Genomic DNA, 16,443 nt, shown 5'->3' with positions numbered 1-16,443 from the left:
GGGTTCCCTTTTCTCCACACCCTCTCCAGAATTTATTGTTCGTAGATTTTTTTGATGATGGCCATTCTGACTGGTGTGAGGTGATACCTCACTGTAGTTTTGATTTGCATTTCTCTAATGATTAGTGATGTTGGGCATCCTTTCATGTGTTTGTTGGCATCTGTATATCTTCTTTGGAGAAATGTCTATTTAGGTCTTCTGCCCATTTTTGGATTGGGTTGTTTGTCTTTTTGATATTGAGCTGCTTGTAAATTTTGGAGATTAATCCTTTGTCAGTTTATTCATTTGCAAATATTTTCTCCCATCCTGAGGGTTGTCTTTTCATCTTGTTTATGGTTTCCTTTACTGTGTAAAAGCTTTTCAGTTTCATGAGATCCCATCTGTTTATTTTTATTTTTTTACTTCCATTTCTGTAGGAGGTGGGTCAAAAAGGATCTTGCTGTGATGTATGTCATAGAGTGTTCTGCCTATGTTTTCCTCTAAGAGTTTTATAGTGTCTGGCCTTACATTTAGGGAAGACGGCGCTTTTGGTGTCTGAGGTCTTACCAATACACAGAAGCATCTCCCATCCTTGCTTTATTTTCACAAGCTGCATTAGAGATGGATAATTCTTCTCTAAATCAGGTGCCACAGCTCTGGCTCAGAATGGCTTTGGACTCTTTTTTAAATAACTAAACCCACCTCAGCAGGAGGGAGCTGGGGATGTCCAAAGGCAGCTGTCTGTGGATCTGCTGGTAGTGTCTGGCTGGGAGTGGGAGCTGAGTGCACCAAGGTTACCGTCAAGTGCTGGGTGTCAGAGATCTGGATTTAAATGAACTTTGCAAGGGCCAGACCTTCCTTGGGTAGAAGAAAGGGGCTAAGGCTAGTAGACTCTTGTTTTCGGGGCTTTGGGCTTTTCAAAGAGTCATTCAAAGAGTTGGTGGGCTGCTCTTCTGAAGCCTATTTGATAGCTTGGAGTCCTCAGGCTAGGTATGTGAAAGACCTTCCAGAAGCGAGACTTATTCCATTCTGACGAGGTAACTCAGAAGGGTTTTCAGAAAGTTCTCTCCTGGGGCTTATGGGACTGAGGGGGTTTAAGTCTACTACTGCTTGCAGGCAGGGGGTGGATTAGGTGACCCCCGAAGGACCTTGCTGGCGTCGGGATTCCGGGTGCCTTCGTGGCCACGTAGAGGTGCCTGTGGGCGCCGGTGAGTGTGCCGTGGGTGAAGGTGCGTGAGTGTGGCCGCCAGTGGGTGTGCCCGAGGAGCTGGGCCCAGGCTGCGCCCGCTGCGCCCACTTGTGGCTCCCAGGCTCCGCCAGGAGGAACCGCACCCTCGCCGTCTCTGCCGAGGGAGCCGCCGGAGAGGAGGAGCACCGAAGGCTGATGACACGAGGGCGCCGTCTCCCAAGTGATGGCAGCGCGCGCTGCTTCCTCGCCGCCTCCGCAGCTCAGCCCCGGACTCCTTACGTCAGGGTAGCCGGGTCCCCCCTCCGCGCGAGAGCCAGCGAGCAGCTGGAGAGCAGAGCAGAGCAGAGCGCGCCGCGGAGCCCCGGCGCCCTCTCTGCGCACGGATCCCCGCCTAGGCCAGGCGAGCCGGGCAGGAGGCAGCGCGGCCGAGCCCTCGCGGGACGCCGCCTTCGCACCCGGCTCTCCCCGGCCGCAGCGGCCGGGACCCGTGGGGCGCCGGGCTCGTCCTGGGAGACCCCGGCCATGCGCTCCGGGCTCCGCGGTTCTCCTGAGCAGCCACCCGCGCCTGGGCCAGGGCGCCTCTTGCTGAAGTAGTTGGGCGCCCGGAGCAGGGGGTCGCCACGTCGGGGGCGCGGCCGGGACCCGCGGAGTCCGCCCCCGAGCGCGGGGAGCGGGGCCGCCTGAGCCGCCCGACCATTCCCTCCCCGGGCGGCAAGGAGGAGCTGGTGGCGGTCGCCTCCCGGCTGTGGCAGCGGCGGCGGCGCGCCTGCCTGGCGGCCGTCGGCGTGCTCCTGGCCATGGCTCTGGGGCTGCTTATCGCCGTGCCGTTGCTGCTGCAGGCGGCGCCCCCCGGGGCGGCGCACTACGAGATGATGGGCACCTGCCGCATGATCTGCGACCCGTACAGCGCGGCACCCGGCGGGGGCCCCGCGGGCGCCAAGGCTCCACCGCCCGGACCCAGCACTACCGCCCTGGAAGTCATGCAGGACCTGAGCGTCAACCCTCCGCCCCCTTTCATCCAGGGACCCAAGGGCGACCCGGGGCGACCCGGCAAGCCGGGGCCGCGGGGACCCCCGGGAGAGCCGGGCCCACCTGGACCCAGGGGTCCCCCGGGGGAGAAGGGCGACTCGGGGCGGCCCGGGCTGCCTGGGCTGCAGCTGACGGCGGGCGCGGCAGGCGGTGTCGGGGTGGTGGGTGGCGGAACCGGGGGCGGCGGCGACTCTGAGGGCGAAGTGACCGGCGCGCTGAACGCCGCCTTCAGCGGTCCCAAGATCGCCTTCTATGTGGGTCTGAAGAGTCCCCATGAGGGCTACGAGGTGCTCAGATTCGACGACGTGGTCACCAATCTCGGCAATCACTACGACCCCACTACTGGCAAGTTCAGCTGCCAGGTGCGGGGCATCTACTTCTTCACCTACCACATCCTCATGCGCGGCGGCGACGGCACTAGCATGTGGGCGGACCTCTGCAAGAACGGGCAGGTCAGTGACACCCCTACTCCCACCTCCACCCCCGCAGATCCCCGCGGACCCTCGTTCCCACCCTGAGCCCCGAACCGCCTGGGAACCCAGCCTCCCTTCTCCCCACTCGCCAGCGCCCGAGCTCGCCCCGGCAGGGAGCGCACGATAGCATCCCGTTTCCCGGTGCGCCGTGGTCGCAGTTATCCCATAGCTCCCGAGGTTGCGTTCCCAGAGCTCCGAGACCCCGCTACCCAAATTGCACTCTCCCTGCTATTTGCATACCCGCCTGAAGCCCCGTGGGCTTCTCGGAAACCTCACTCTTCTTTAGCTCTCTGTGCGCCCCATTCTCCCCTGTGCCCTCCCCGTCTCCTTTCTTCTCGCCCCGGTCCCTGCTTCCCGCCCGTCCCCGCTGGGTCAATGTCCACGAAGCCTCTCTCTCCCTCCTTCCCGGACTTGGAAACTGCGGAGCATAGGGGACCGGGAAGGAGTTGGCTAAGTTGGAGAGAGAGCGTGGAGCCTGGGTGGGAGAGTGGACCCTGGAGCTGCAGGCGGAAGGCCGGCCAGGGGGCGCGCCAAGTGGGGGACAAGGCAAGGGCCCAAGCACAGGTGCCTGGGCCCACCCGCTGTGGTCGCTCGCCCCCAGGTCCGGGCCAGCGCCATCGCACAGGACGCCGACCAGAACTACGACTATGCCAGTAACAGCGTGGTGCTGCACCTTGATTCAGGGGACGAGGTGTACGTGAAGCTGGACGGAGGGAAGGCTCATGGAGGCAACAACAACAAGTACAGCACGTTCTCGGGCTTTCTTCTGTACCCGGATTAGAGGCGCCGGGAGCGCGAGGTGGGGTGGCTTCTGGCCGTCCTATGCCAGTGGGAGCGCTCTGTTCCTCTGTTCCTTGGCGAGGACCACTCCCGCTTCCTGACATCGCTGGAAAAGACACATCCCTGCTGTCCTTCCTGCCCCGCTTCCGACCTCAGTGTGTCTGCGACTCGCCACGCTCTGGACTGCGCTCATGGTCTCTGTCCCCAGCCTAGGGCGGGAGAGCGGGACGCCAGAGCGGAGAAATGAGCGTGAATCTGAACCCCGGTGAGGCGGCAGCGCGGACTTTGCAAACCTGATTGGACTCGACAGGCCCAGAGGGACGCCTGCCCTCTTCCAGTCCCCCTCCTTCTAGGAGTGCCCTGAGACCGAGGGCTCCCAGCCCGGGCCACCCGAGGGAGGCCAAAGTGAGCACGAGCTCCCTGGGGCGTCCTTCTCTGTGACCTGAAATACTTGTGCAAATGTCCCTGTCTATAAGCCCAAATCCCACCCTCAGCAGAATCCCAGCAAACGGAAACTCCATCCTGCCTCAGACCCACTGCAATGCATTAAATTATGTTTTTAGACTATGGATTCCAATGTCTCTATCAGCGTGGCCCCAGGACCAGACCTCCAGATGTTCTCCTTGACATGAAGACCTAAGCTAGACCCTGAATAGCTCCATCTATACCCTGGTTGCCAGCCACTGCCTTGTCCCTGCCACCTGGGTTGGGAGAAAACATGTGGGGAGATGGGAGGGCAGCATCTCACCCTTTGTGGGGGGTCTCCCCTGGGCTGGGCTGCTGCCTTGAATTGGAGGGGCCCCGAGGAGGGTGGGAGGGAGATTTTGAGGGTGACGGGAGAGGGAGGTTCGGACCTTCAGGCTCCCAGCCTTGTGGGAGGAGGTCAAAGGCCAGGAGTTTCTGCAGAAGGAAAGGGGAGAGGAGGCATTTCTGCAAAATGAGAGGCATGAATGAGGTATTTGCCATCTGGTGATGCCTGAGATCTCCTAAAAGGAAGTACAGAAATCCCTGAGGAAACACACCCACTCAGGCATGTAGTACACTCAGCACTACAGCTGATGTCCATTAACTTACACCAGCTGGGTCCATAACTCTCCAAGGAACTGGTAAACTGAGGCAATTCTGTGGACTCTCCAGCTTGCGGAATTCACCCAGAGCTGTGTGGTAACTGAGATAGACTCTATCCCTTGCAGCGGGACACCCCCTTTTGCGGGTCTTCCCGTGCGCACAGTAGTGTGGGACACCTGCTCTGAACCTGACCGTGTTTGTTTGGTCTCCCTCTTCCCTTCCCTTCACCATTCCACATGCACACTCCACATGGTGTTGATTTTTTTCTTTTCACTTTTTTATTCTGTGTTTAGGTTGAGTTCCGATAAACAGTACGTTATCTACAAAATAACTAGTTAGCAACCTGTTAGTATTTACGGAGTTCATTTTGACCAGTTGTTTGAAGAGAAATGTGAATGTGTACACAGAGGCAACCCCAGAGTGTGTTACGTATGTAAAACTGGATACACACACACACACACACACACACACACACCCCTTGTGGATATAATGTTACGGTTGTCATTGCTAATCCATGTTACACACATGCACACACATACGTATTCATACAGTCATGTCAATGTGGTGTGTGACATGTTCATGGCTATATGTCGGCCCCCAAATTACATTGTGCTCCACTTTAATTCCTGGAGGATGCTTAAAACCGTGATTCCCATTTAAAAGACAGCTATACTCCCTGCCTCGAGTCCTGTGTCTGTCGCTCTTTCTCTGTATGCTTTTATTTTATTTGCTCTTACTTTATTTGTTTTATCATCATTCACTTGAATATTAGCAATGATGGCATCTGCTTCGAATCCAGGGATAAAGTGCTCAAAGAGAGTGAGGGGAGAAACAACATCCATGTGCAAACCACCATCTCTCCAGTTTCAGACCCAAATGAGTCCCAATTCCCCACCCACCCCACCCCCAGTGATTGTGGAGCCCAAACCCAGCTGAGCCCAGGAACTAGGGAGGGCAGAGCCAACCCCATCTCCCGTTGCATACGTATCAATTTCTGATGCCTTGTCGATTGTATCATCCAGAAATGCGATTAAAACCAAATATCTGAGACTCAAATGAAGTCTAATTGCTATGGATCTGCAATCCCCACCGGGCCCCTAATCCTTTCTGACTTATTCCCCCCCTTCCTCTGATGAGATGGAGCTTAGACACAAAGCCCTCAGTTTAAATTTCAAAAATTAAAATTGACATGCAGCGGTGGCTTTCCTGGGAGCGGAAGGAATTTCTAAGGAGCCCAGCTTTATCCTCTGCATTAAGAAGCAATTTGTACTTCTAACAAAACCCCCATCACTCCCCTTTGGTGGAAGGGCAGTAGAGACGCCTTGCCTGGGTCCGGCTGTTCACAATACTTGGACAAATTTGAATCTGAGATTCTTCCATCTGTATTCCCCGGGGCAACCGGGCTTCTTGCAATTCTAATGCCCAGCTTGCTGGGAGGAGCTGCCAGAGGTGTCAGCTACTAAAAGGATGATAGATTGATGAGGCAGCGGGTGGTGGGAGGCGCGGTCCACGGCAGGAGCTCGCCAGCCGAGGAACAACCCTCTCTGTGTCGACACGTTCTCTGTGTCCCAGGCAGGCCCCTCATGACCCACTGATCTACAATCCCATGATCTTCCTGGAGGACTCCCTGAGATGGGGCAGGTAGGGGTGGGGAGACCCCTGCCACCTCTGTGTACCATCAGTCTCGGGGTGCATGTGAAATGAAAGAAACTATTTGCTCCAGACACATCCTTTTTGTCTCTAGTTGGGTTGAGAATTATTATCAGTTGTGAAGTATCTTTTTTTTTTTTTTTTTTTTTGCGGTACACGGGCCTCTCACTGTTGTGGCCTCTCCCATTGCGGAGCACAGGCTCTGGACGCGCAGGCTCAGCAGCCATGGCTCACGGGCCCAGCCGCTCCGCGGCATGCAGGACCTTCCCGGACCGGGGCACGAACCCGTGTCCCCTGCATCGGCAGGCGGACTCTCAACCACTGCGCCACCAGGGAAGCCCCCTGAAGTACCATTTTAAGTTCCCAATTACTTTTGGGTCCATTTTCTACCTGTGTTTTTAGGTTGGGATGGATTATCATGCTTGCATCTTCCCAGAAGTAGAGGAGGTATTATTCTGTCCCTTTGGGAGGTGGAGAAATTAGGGCTCAGAGAGGCCTAGTGACTTGCCTGTGTTCACAAGGCTTACAAGAGACTGAGTGTGGACTTGAACTCAGGCCTGCAGGCCGTGCCTCTGCCTGACTGCACAGCTGGAGTGCATTCACCTCTCAGAGCTCCCAGGTGTTTGAGAGGAGGGCAAACGGGTGGGACACACTTCCCACCCCTTTCTCTGAATGAGGGAGTCTCAGCACCCTTCCAAGGGTCAGACGAGATGAAAGACCTGCTTCTTTGACTGAGGCTGCCCCCAGAGAGCACCCCAGACTCCCGAGGCATTTGGCTTGGGAACATCCTGTCTTGGGTTCAGTGTTGATGGCAGGACCCTTTGGTCAGCAACTCCAAGTGCTCCGTGTTTACCTGTGTGTCTCCACCAGCAACCCCAACACCACCCTTCTCCTGAGGGACCACTGATCACCTTCTATAATAGCTCTCCCTTCTTCCTCTTGCTGGAGGGAAGGGTTTAGCTGAAGTGAGCATGGCTGTCCCTGACAAGAGAGGGCTCTTGTTTCATTCCCAGAGTCCACATCTGGGTGAGTGATTATTTTCAGGACCGCCTGTGGGCATGAGATACGCACCTGGCCCAGGAAATTTGGATAGAAGTTATGCCGTCTGCTCCGTGAACCTCCTCTCTGTGTGACAGGTGGCTCTCTTGGGCACCCAAGACCAAACATCTAGGCTGCCCTCTGCATGGAGTTATGATGACACCATGGAGAAGCCATATTGTGGAGACCACTTGCTTAAACTTCACTGACCGCGCAGTCCTACTGGACAAACGTTTTTTTGAGCACTAATCCCCAATATACGTATTTGACTTATGAATAATTTATGTATACCACTGTCAATCCATACTTTCAAAATTCTATCTTTTTGTGTTTATATTCATCGAAGAATCTCCACATTCAAGTCCGTATCTATATTGCAGCTGGCTAACCAAGTTTGGACACAAGTCTCCTCTCATCGCAACAAAAAGAAACAAGGGCTAATCCAAGTGTTTCTGGTCAACTTGCCATTTTTCCGGAATCTTAGGCAAAACTGTGTTCTTTTATGAGTCCCAGGTAAGTCTGTGTGCTTTAGTTCTTTGAGTGCACAGTTTCAATCCATATTTTAAGTATTAGTAATGCTTGATTTTCTCTCTCCTTTTTAGGTTAAAAGTAAATAGAACCAAAGTTTCAGTATTTCCTTCTCTTATCTGATTTTGAAGACTGATGTTGGCATTGGAACCAAATCCTGGAATCAGGAAGGCCCGGGCTGGGGACAAAGCGTCTCCCAGGGCCCTGCTGGACATTGTGGAGGACGAAGCTGTCAAGTGGAAATGTGGAATTCTAGAAGCATGTTTTGGTCCCCTGTTATTGCCGTACCCTAGTTTCCTTCAACCAATGAGGGTGTTACACAAAGGAGCACGGGTCCCAGCAGTAGTTGAAGTAAATGATAGTAGCAGTCATTTTTAAAAACAAATTTTGTCATAAGAATTTCAAAAATACTCAAAAGGAAACAGAATAATGCAACAACCCCCATGTGCCTGTCTTCTAGTTTTCACACTCACTGCACCATGGCCATGGCCAACCAGGCAGAGCTACGGTTTTTATGGATTAAGCCCTCACAACGTGCCAAGAATTGACGCTGGGGCACAATTGTTTCCTCACAACGCCCCCGTGAAGAAAGTACTGCTATCCTCCCACTTTACAGATGAGGAAACTGAGGCACAAGGAGGGGCAGTGACTTGCCCAAGGTGGGGGCAAGGGACTGGTGCTGAAATCTGTCGGAGCCTGGAAACCAAATCTTTGGAGAGTATAGTCAGGGCAGGGTGGTGAGGCCTCGAACGCAAACCACAACAAAGGCACCCTGATACAAGCAAGGCTCCCCAACAAGCACTCCAGAGGTGAAGCCACGTGTTGTGGAGGCTCCTAAGCGTCTGCTCTCTCCCAACAGTGTCATCAGTTGATTTCCAGACTTCTCACTTTCTTCCTTCTTACTGTCCCGTACACCAGTCATGCTGTTTCCTGTACTTGGAATCCTCTCCTCCGGGTTGGCGCCCACCCCTCTTTCAGGCACATCTCTCTTCTAGTAGCCTTCTAGCCCTCACCCTGGTGCCCCTTCCCCTAAGGACCATAGAACCCTGATCTTCCGTACCATGGTGCCTGCCACAAGGCTGTAATCCCATGTTCAGTTGTCTGTCTTCCCCATGGACGGCAGGCTTCACAAGGCAGACCCAGCATCTGTGTGAGTCACCAATGAGACCCACATTCCCAACTCCAGCACTTAGAATGGTGCCTGGTAAACGGTAGGTACTCAATAAACGTTTGTGAAAAGGATGGATGGACAGATGGATGGATGGATGCGGGAATCCTGGGGGATCCTGACAGGGTAGATTTTGGAAAGACCTCTAGTGTCTGACTTTACAGCAGGATCAGAAGGGGTCTTCCCAGCAAGCTGCATTCTGCTCTTAACCAATGGGTCTCCATCCCCCTCCATCCCTGACCCTGAGTTGCTAAGGTTTGGGTGAGGGGTGAAGACTGCAAAAGAGCATTTATTGCAAGCTTCCAGGCCCTGGTTACAGAGCAGGAGAACCTGTCCAGTTGACATGAAATTATGACTCCTGCCCACCGTGGCTTCTGGGCTGATTTAGGTCTCCTCCCCCCAGGGCCTCCAGGATGTCCCTCAACCTTCTGAGGTGGTTGGGCAGTAGCCTCACTTCCAGTCAGGGGTCCCTCATTTGGTGCTTTTGCAGTCTGGATGCTTTTATTTTCTCCAAATGGAAAACATCTTTTGAAAAATTGTTGATGCAATCTGCACTTGCAAAAAATGTAAACAATATACAGAAATATAAGACAGAAAATAAAAATTCCCTCTCTCCTTATGCAGTCTCCTTTCCCCAGAGGTAATTTCTGGTAACAGCTTGATTTGTATTGTTCCAGACTTTTCAAATGTACGTATGTGTGGATTTGTTGGGGAAGAATTTAAAACTCTAAACACCGGCAGGTTCCGTACTTGCTCTTTCTTTTAGTGATTGCCCTTGAACAATGCTAAGGGGCCTTTAGCGCTGAGCCCTTTTCCCTTTCCACCGAGGTGCAAGCCATTGACCATAGACGAAGGACCTAGGTTGGTTAAACAGAAGGAAGATTGGATCTTCCGTCATGAGACCTGGAAGCTGTTTCTTACATCCCTGCTCCAGCAGAGGAACAGCCTCTGCTAACAAGATTGCTCTTCCATTTAGATACAGATTCTGCCCTTATGTGGGAAAATCCTGCCTTATTTTCAAAGCAATGTAAACAATGTCTTCCATCTAATTTTCAGATTATTCAAGTGTGTCCCCTCCTCCTGTTCTCACTCTCTACCTCTTGGTATGTTACCTACACCCAGCAGCCCTTCCCCTGGGACTGAGTAAATGAAAGAAAGAAAGAGATCAACTCCTGCCAACCAAGTTTTGCTCCTGCTGGTACACGGAAGAGGAAGGGAATTCCTTCCGTTTGCCTACTCAGTTGTGTACCCAGGTCCCCAGCCTGAGGTTTGGAGAATGGCCCCCTTCTCTCTTCCCTTCCTCTCTTGCAGTTCCCGTGTGCAGGGCTGTGTGCTACTGCTTCTCCCCGATGCACTGCACCTGGGGGTGGGGGAAGGCGGCAGGGGAGGGTGGGACATTCTGCACTGATGCCTGGTGACTCCAGGCCAGCTGAAGAGACTGACACAGGCAGAGGGATGCCAGGCCACAGTGGGCATCTGACGTGAGCTCTGGAACCAGACTGAGCAGTGGGCAGCAGCTGAGTGCACCAAAATAGCTCAGCCCTTTAAAAGCAACCAGGTCATGACACAGAGTGGAAAGAGAAAAAAAATTGTAGAGTCTGTCATACAGAGTGAAGTAACTCAGAAAGAGAAAAACAAATACCATATGCTAACACATATATATGGAATGTAAAAAAAAAAAAGGTTATGAAGAACCTAGGGGCAAGACGGGAATAAAGACGCAGATGTAGAGAATGAACTTGAGGACACGTGGAGGGGGAAGGGTAAGCTGGGACGAAGTGAGAGAGTGACATGGACATATATACACTACCAAACGTAAAATAGATAGCTAGTGGGAAGCGGCCACATAGCACAGGGAGATCAACTCGGTGCTTTGTGACCACCTAGAGGGGTGGGATAGGGAGGGTGGGAGGGAGACACAAGAGGGAGAAGATATGGGGATATACGTATGCCTCTAGCTGATTCACTTTGTTATGCAGCAGAAACTAACACACCTTTGTAAAGCAATTATACTCCAATAAAGATGTTAAAAAAAATTGAACTGAGCCCTTTATCTGTATTATCTTGCTTAATATCAACAAGGAAGGAAAGTGAGGCTCAGCAAGTCAAATAGCTCAAAAATTCTAACAACTCTGGGAGAGGGGCAGAATTGAGGCACAGAGAGGTCTGGTGATTTGCCCAAGGTCACACAGCAAGGAAGTGCCCAAGTTTGAAGCTCAGGTCTGTCTGACTCAAAGGCCCTGCTTCTCGTAATCTAATGCCCTGTCTCTCATGCTGATGCTTGTCATATAACCTCTCTGAGCTATGGTTTCCTCTTCCATAGAATGCCACCTATTCCATAAGACTCCTGGGAGGAGTGAATGAGTTCATGGATGTCAGCTATGTTAATGGGAAATACTCAATAAAAGTTGGTTATTATCAGCATTTAAAGATTTGTTTTTAAAAAGTCACTTTTCCACCTATACCACCTGGAAAATTTTCTAAGCTACTGTTATTCAGTGGAACTCAACAATCCTCTTTGAACTTGGATTCAAATCCACCTTTACCATAAACTGCCTCTGCAATACTTTGACAGATATTTAAGCTGCTGAGTCTCACATTACCCATCTGTAAAATGGGGCCAGTGTGCCTACCACATGGGTGGTTGGGAGGATTTAATGAGATGAGATAATACAGTATGGGGCACAGAGTAAGTGCTTCAGTCCTGGGGATGGTAGGTATTGTTGTTGAAATATTTAATTATTAGGGACTGCTCTGTTTTCTGCTGAGCTGACACGTCTCAGGAAGCATCAAACCAAGGCTGCTTAGAATGAGAAACAGCAGGATTTCGGTGACAATGGCTGGCATTTACAAGCACGCCATTGGTGTAGGAGCCACCAAGGGCATTGCCCAACATACCTACAGTCCTTCCAGTGAGTCTGTGAGGTAAACATAATTGCACCCATTTCACAGATGAGAAGGTGACTGGCCATTTTCAACAGTTGTATGTCAGAGCCAGAATTCAGACTAGTGCCTTTCTCACTGTTCAAGCTTTGGCCTCCCGGAGAGGATGAGCCCCACGCCCTAAACCTAACCCTAACCTTAACCCAGGCCCTACCCGGTCCCTGTTCGCTGGTGTGCAAGCAACAGTCCTGTGCAGATCCTGGTGGGGCTCCCTTGTTGACTTCAGGCTAATAAGTCCCTGCACAGTTGGGCCTGGAGCTGTGACTAAGTCTCAGGGCTCTGCTGCATGAATATGCAAACTCCCATTGACGGCGAAGCTCTATCACAGCCTGATTTCAAATTGATGGGCACATCCCAGTGGCTTAGGGCCTCTCGCCCTGCATAATGAGAACACCAACTAATCCCCGCCAAAGCTCCTGGGGCTGAGTGGGAGGAGGTTGGGCACGGCCCAGGCAAAAGGGTACATTGAGGACGCGCAGTCCAGGCCGTGGCCTCTTTCAAGGCCTGCCCTGCCTCTGTGAGATTCACATGGACCTCACAAGTCTTTGGAAAGCTGGTTTCTTCTTTCTTTCCCCAGCACCAGGATGCATTCCCAGGAGACCCAGACCCTGCTTGAAGGTGCAGAGTCGGATGGGAGAATTATGCTGGTCTCTGGACTTTGAAAACCAGCTTTGCCATGTGTTCCACTCAAAATCTGCTTACCGGGTGTCCACCGTGCACCCAGCGCTACAGCAGGGGACCTGGTCGCTACCCTCTTTCAGTCTGGCTGGTGACAGGAATGATAATTATCAGTGATAACAGCAATAGCGCTCCCTCCTGTTGTTGAGTACCTGCTGGGAGGCGCATGTGGCTGGTGTGACCTCATTTAAAACTCTTTGCAGCCCTGCAAGATGGGCATTTTTCTTTCTGTAGACTCTAAGTCCATCCACCTCGCTACAAATAACTCAATTTCGTTTCTTTTTATGGCTGAGTAATATTCCATTGTATATATGTGCCACATCTTCTTTATCCATCCATCCGATGATGGACACTTAGGTTGCTTCCGTGTCCTGGCTATTGTAAATAGAGCTGCAATGAACATTTTGGTACATGACTCTTTTTGAATTATGGTTTTCTCAGGGTATATGCCCAGTAGTGGGATTGCTGGGTCGTATGGTAGTTCTATTTGTAGTTTTTTAAGGAACCTCCATACTGTTATCCATAGTGGCTGTATCGATTCACAATCCCACCAGCAGTGCAAGAGTGTTCCCTTTTCTCTGCACCCTCTCCAGCATTTATTGTTTCTAGATTTTTTGATGATGGCCATTCTGACTGGTATGAGATGATATCTCATTGTAGTTTTGATTTGCATTTCTCTAATGATTAATGATGTTGAGCATTCTTTCATGTGTTTGTTGGCAGTCTGTATATCTTCTTTGGAGAAATGTCTATTTAGGTCTTCTGCCCAAAGTAAGTCAGAAAGAGAAAAACAAATACCGTATGCTAACACATATATATGGAATCTAAGGAAAAAAAAATAATCATGAAGAACCTAGGGGTAAGAAGGAAATAAAGACACAGACCTACTAGAGAATGGACTTGAGGATATGGGGAAGGGGAAGGGGAAGCTGGGACAAAGTGAGAGAGTGGCATGGACATATATACACTACCAAACGTAAAATAGATAGCCAGTGGGAAGCAGCCGCATAGCACAGGGAGATCAGCTCGGTGCTTTGTGACCACCTAGAGGGGTGGGATAGGGAGGGTGGGAGGGAGGGAGACGCAAGAGGGAGGAGATATGGGAACATATGTATATGTATAACTGATTCACTTTGTTATGCAGCAGAAACTAACACACCATTGTAAAGCAATTATACTCCAATAAAGATGTTAAAAGAAAAAAAAAAAAGAAGTGGTGGATTCCAAGGTCCAGCCCAGATCTGTGTGGCCACCTCCACTTCCCCCTTCCCCCTGCTGCACACAACAGAGGTGCCGCGCAGGGTGTGGTGAGACCATGCACACGTGGGGAAAGCTTCCCAGACGGCTGCTCCGGGCATGGGGATCTCCACCTGAAACTGAGAGGGCCTGGGAAGGGCTGGAACCATCAGGAGGGCTTCCCAGAGGTGGTGACCTCTGAGTCAGAGTTTGCCCTGTAAGTTTTTTTTTTTTTTTTTTGCGGTACGCGGGCCTCTCACTTCTGTGGCCCCTCCCGTTGTGGAGCACAGGCTCCGGACGCGCAGACTCAGCGGCCATGGCTCACGGGCCCAGCCACTCCGAGGCATGTGGGATCTTCCCAGACCGGGGCACGAACCCGTGTCCCCTGCATCGGCAGGCGGACTCTCAACCACTGCGCCACCAGGGAAGCCCTGCCCTGTAAGTTTTTGTCCTCCTTATGGGGCTGGCATTGAGGTTGAGCAGGAAAGACTCACACACTGAAAATTGGCTGGTTATTTATTCATTCTCCAAAGAGTTATTGATTGCTACCCTATCTATATGGAGCTCCATGCTGGGTCTGGGATTCAAGATGTCCTGAGATGCGTCCCAGTCCCACGGGAACTCTCAGTGGAGGGGAGGAGCCACACCAGGGCTCAGGGTTGGAAACTTGTCACCTGCAGCAGGAAGGAGTCTACACTGAGGAGGGAGCCGCTGAGCCTAGGCTGGAGCCAGGAGACGAGCCACAAAGAGGCGTGGAAGCTTCCCTCTCCTGGAAAGCCACCTCTAGGTGGGGATCGGCAGGGACTTGACGTGCCGTTCTCATGGGAAGGGACCAGCATAGGCAAAGGCATGGGGTGGGGCTTGCCTCTGGGAGGGGGGTCTCCTGGAGCCTCTGTGTGCTTGTGTGTGTGTGTGTGTGTGTGTGTGTGTGTGTGGTGTGTACGTAGGTTTATTGTGGCCGGGACATTTGTATGTAGGATGTGATGTGCCTGTAGGTGGGTGCTTGAGCATATCAGGGGTGACTGTGTCGGTTTTGGTGCTGTCTGTGGCCCAGAAGACCCCATCACTTAGGCCTTTCTTACCCCACACTGGAAAGGTGGAATGATTTTACACCATTAGTTCACCCCCTTTGCCCTCAACACATTCAGTACACGTGGTGGCCGACTCTCCTTGAAATGTGTTTGGAGTTTGTTTTGGGGTGGGTCAGGGATGGGCTGGGGTCCTGGGCTGAGGGCTAGACGAGGGGGAAGTGAAGACCTGGAAGTTAGGAGGGTCCTGGGGGTGCCTAAAGGACCCAAATCAAGTTGCCTTGGAAACACAGATGCAGATGCCTGACATGTAGCAGCAGCATCTTAACATTTTGACTGATTTGACTGATACTTTCGAAAGCACACTGGTAGCTATTTGCTCTCTAATTTGTAGTGATGCTTGAGCCCCACAGTCCCCAGCAAGTTGAGATTACAGAGAGCTCCTTCCCATTTGATGTCTGTATGACCTTTGTCACTGAGTGGGTCAGCGATTACGCATCCAATTACCTGTAGGGGAGACTTAGGCTAAGATAAGTGAGGTGATTGGTCCAAGGCCACATAGCTGGTTAACTGTCCTGCTGGGAATGGCTTCCCAGTCAGATTCTCAGGGTTTTTGTTGGCTCAAAGTGTGGGGTGTAGATACGTAAACATGAGGGGGCTGGGAGAAAGCAGATAGATTCCTACCCCTTTTCTAGGCTACATGGAGCAGACCGCTCTCCAGCCTGTACCGTGGCTCTCTAATAACTCCTGTATGTATCAACTAAAGCATCTGTCCATCCACCCTCCATCCATCCACCCATCCATCCATCCATCCATCCATCTGTCCACCTATCCATCCATTGTCCATGAATTCAATGCATACCTGCACACCAGGCCCCGTGTAGGTGCTGGGAAGACAGTCTTCACACAAAGAACTCCCAGTCCGGTGACAGAGCTTCCAGAAACCCCCATCTGCCCCTTCCTCACTTTCTCCGAACAGGTCCTTACTGACAGAAATGGGGGTAGGGCTCTCACCTATCAGTGACTTCATCCAGCAAGGAGCATGACAGTCTACTCCTAAGTGACTGGCATTTGAGAACAAGAAGCTCCCCACTGGTGAGGCTGAAACTGTGAGTCTACACTCAAGGTCCGTCTTATAAATATGTGAGGTGGCCGGGATCTGGCCCCTCTCCTGAGGCAAAGCCCAAGGCGCTTCCTGCCCGCTCTGCAGGACCGTGAGAGTCTGGGGCACTGCACGCTCCTTGCCTTGAGTTTGGTGGCGCCCTGTGCCCTGTGTGGGGTTTGTCTGAGCCCTTGCTTGGCCCATGGCCACAGGCTGCACCCTCCACTCGGCTGGCCACCTTGGCTGGGGTGTGCAGAGGGTACCCTGCACACGTGTCCCCGTATCTGGAGGGCCCTGCACAGCTCCTACACTGTCATCTGTGTTCGGAGGTCTGGCTGCAGAGGGAGAAACTTAGGCTTGTGTCTTACATCTACTAAGTTAGTAATTGGAGGGGAGGGCTTCTTGTGGAAATAAAGAAGGAGCAAGCCCACCACCTAGCCCGGTGCACTTGTGGCTGGAGGACAGGCAGAGGCGCTTTCACTACGGAGCTCCAGAACCCGAAGGCCACGAGGGTTTGTCTCTAAGATGTGTGTTCTGGGGAGCTGGCTAAGTAG

The 16,443-nt window shown here is 52.2% G+C and overlaps 1 protein-coding gene across 1 annotated transcript; it reads left to right on the top strand.

The window, feature by feature from the left end:
- The first annotated feature begins 1,879 nt into the window (after nucleotides 1-1,879).
- Nucleotides 1,880-3,977, top strand: C1QL2 (complement C1q like 2). Its single transcript, XM_030840435.2, has 2 exons — nucleotides 1,880-2,649; nucleotides 3,272-3,977. Exons 1-2 carry the CDS (start codon nucleotides 1,966-1,968, stop codon nucleotides 3,449-3,451), a joined length of 864 nt encoding a protein of 287 aa, XP_030696295.1. The 5' UTR covers nucleotides 1,880-1,965; the 3' UTR covers nucleotides 3,452-3,977.
- The last annotated feature ends 12,466 nt before the right edge of the window (nucleotides 3,978-16,443 follow it).

This window comes from Globicephala melas, chromosome 7, assembly GCF_963455315.2.
Source record: "Globicephala melas chromosome 7, mGloMel1.2, whole genome shotgun sequence".
In the NCBI taxonomy this organism is placed as follows: domain Eukaryota; kingdom Metazoa; phylum Chordata; class Mammalia; order Artiodactyla; family Delphinidae; genus Globicephala; species Globicephala melas.
The sequence above is the reverse complement of the archived record's forward strand: the minus strand, read 5'-3'. Positions and strand labels throughout refer to the sequence as shown.

Coding starts and splice junctions, on each gene's coding strand:
- C1QL2 (XM_030840435.2), top strand. CDS start 1,966: ATGGCTCTGGGGCTGCTTATCGCCGTGCCGTTGCTGCTGCAGGCGGCG. Junction 2,650..3,271: donor ACCTCTGCAAGAACGGGCAG/GTCAGTGACACC, acceptor GCTCGCCCCCAG/GTCCGGGCCAGCGCCATCGC.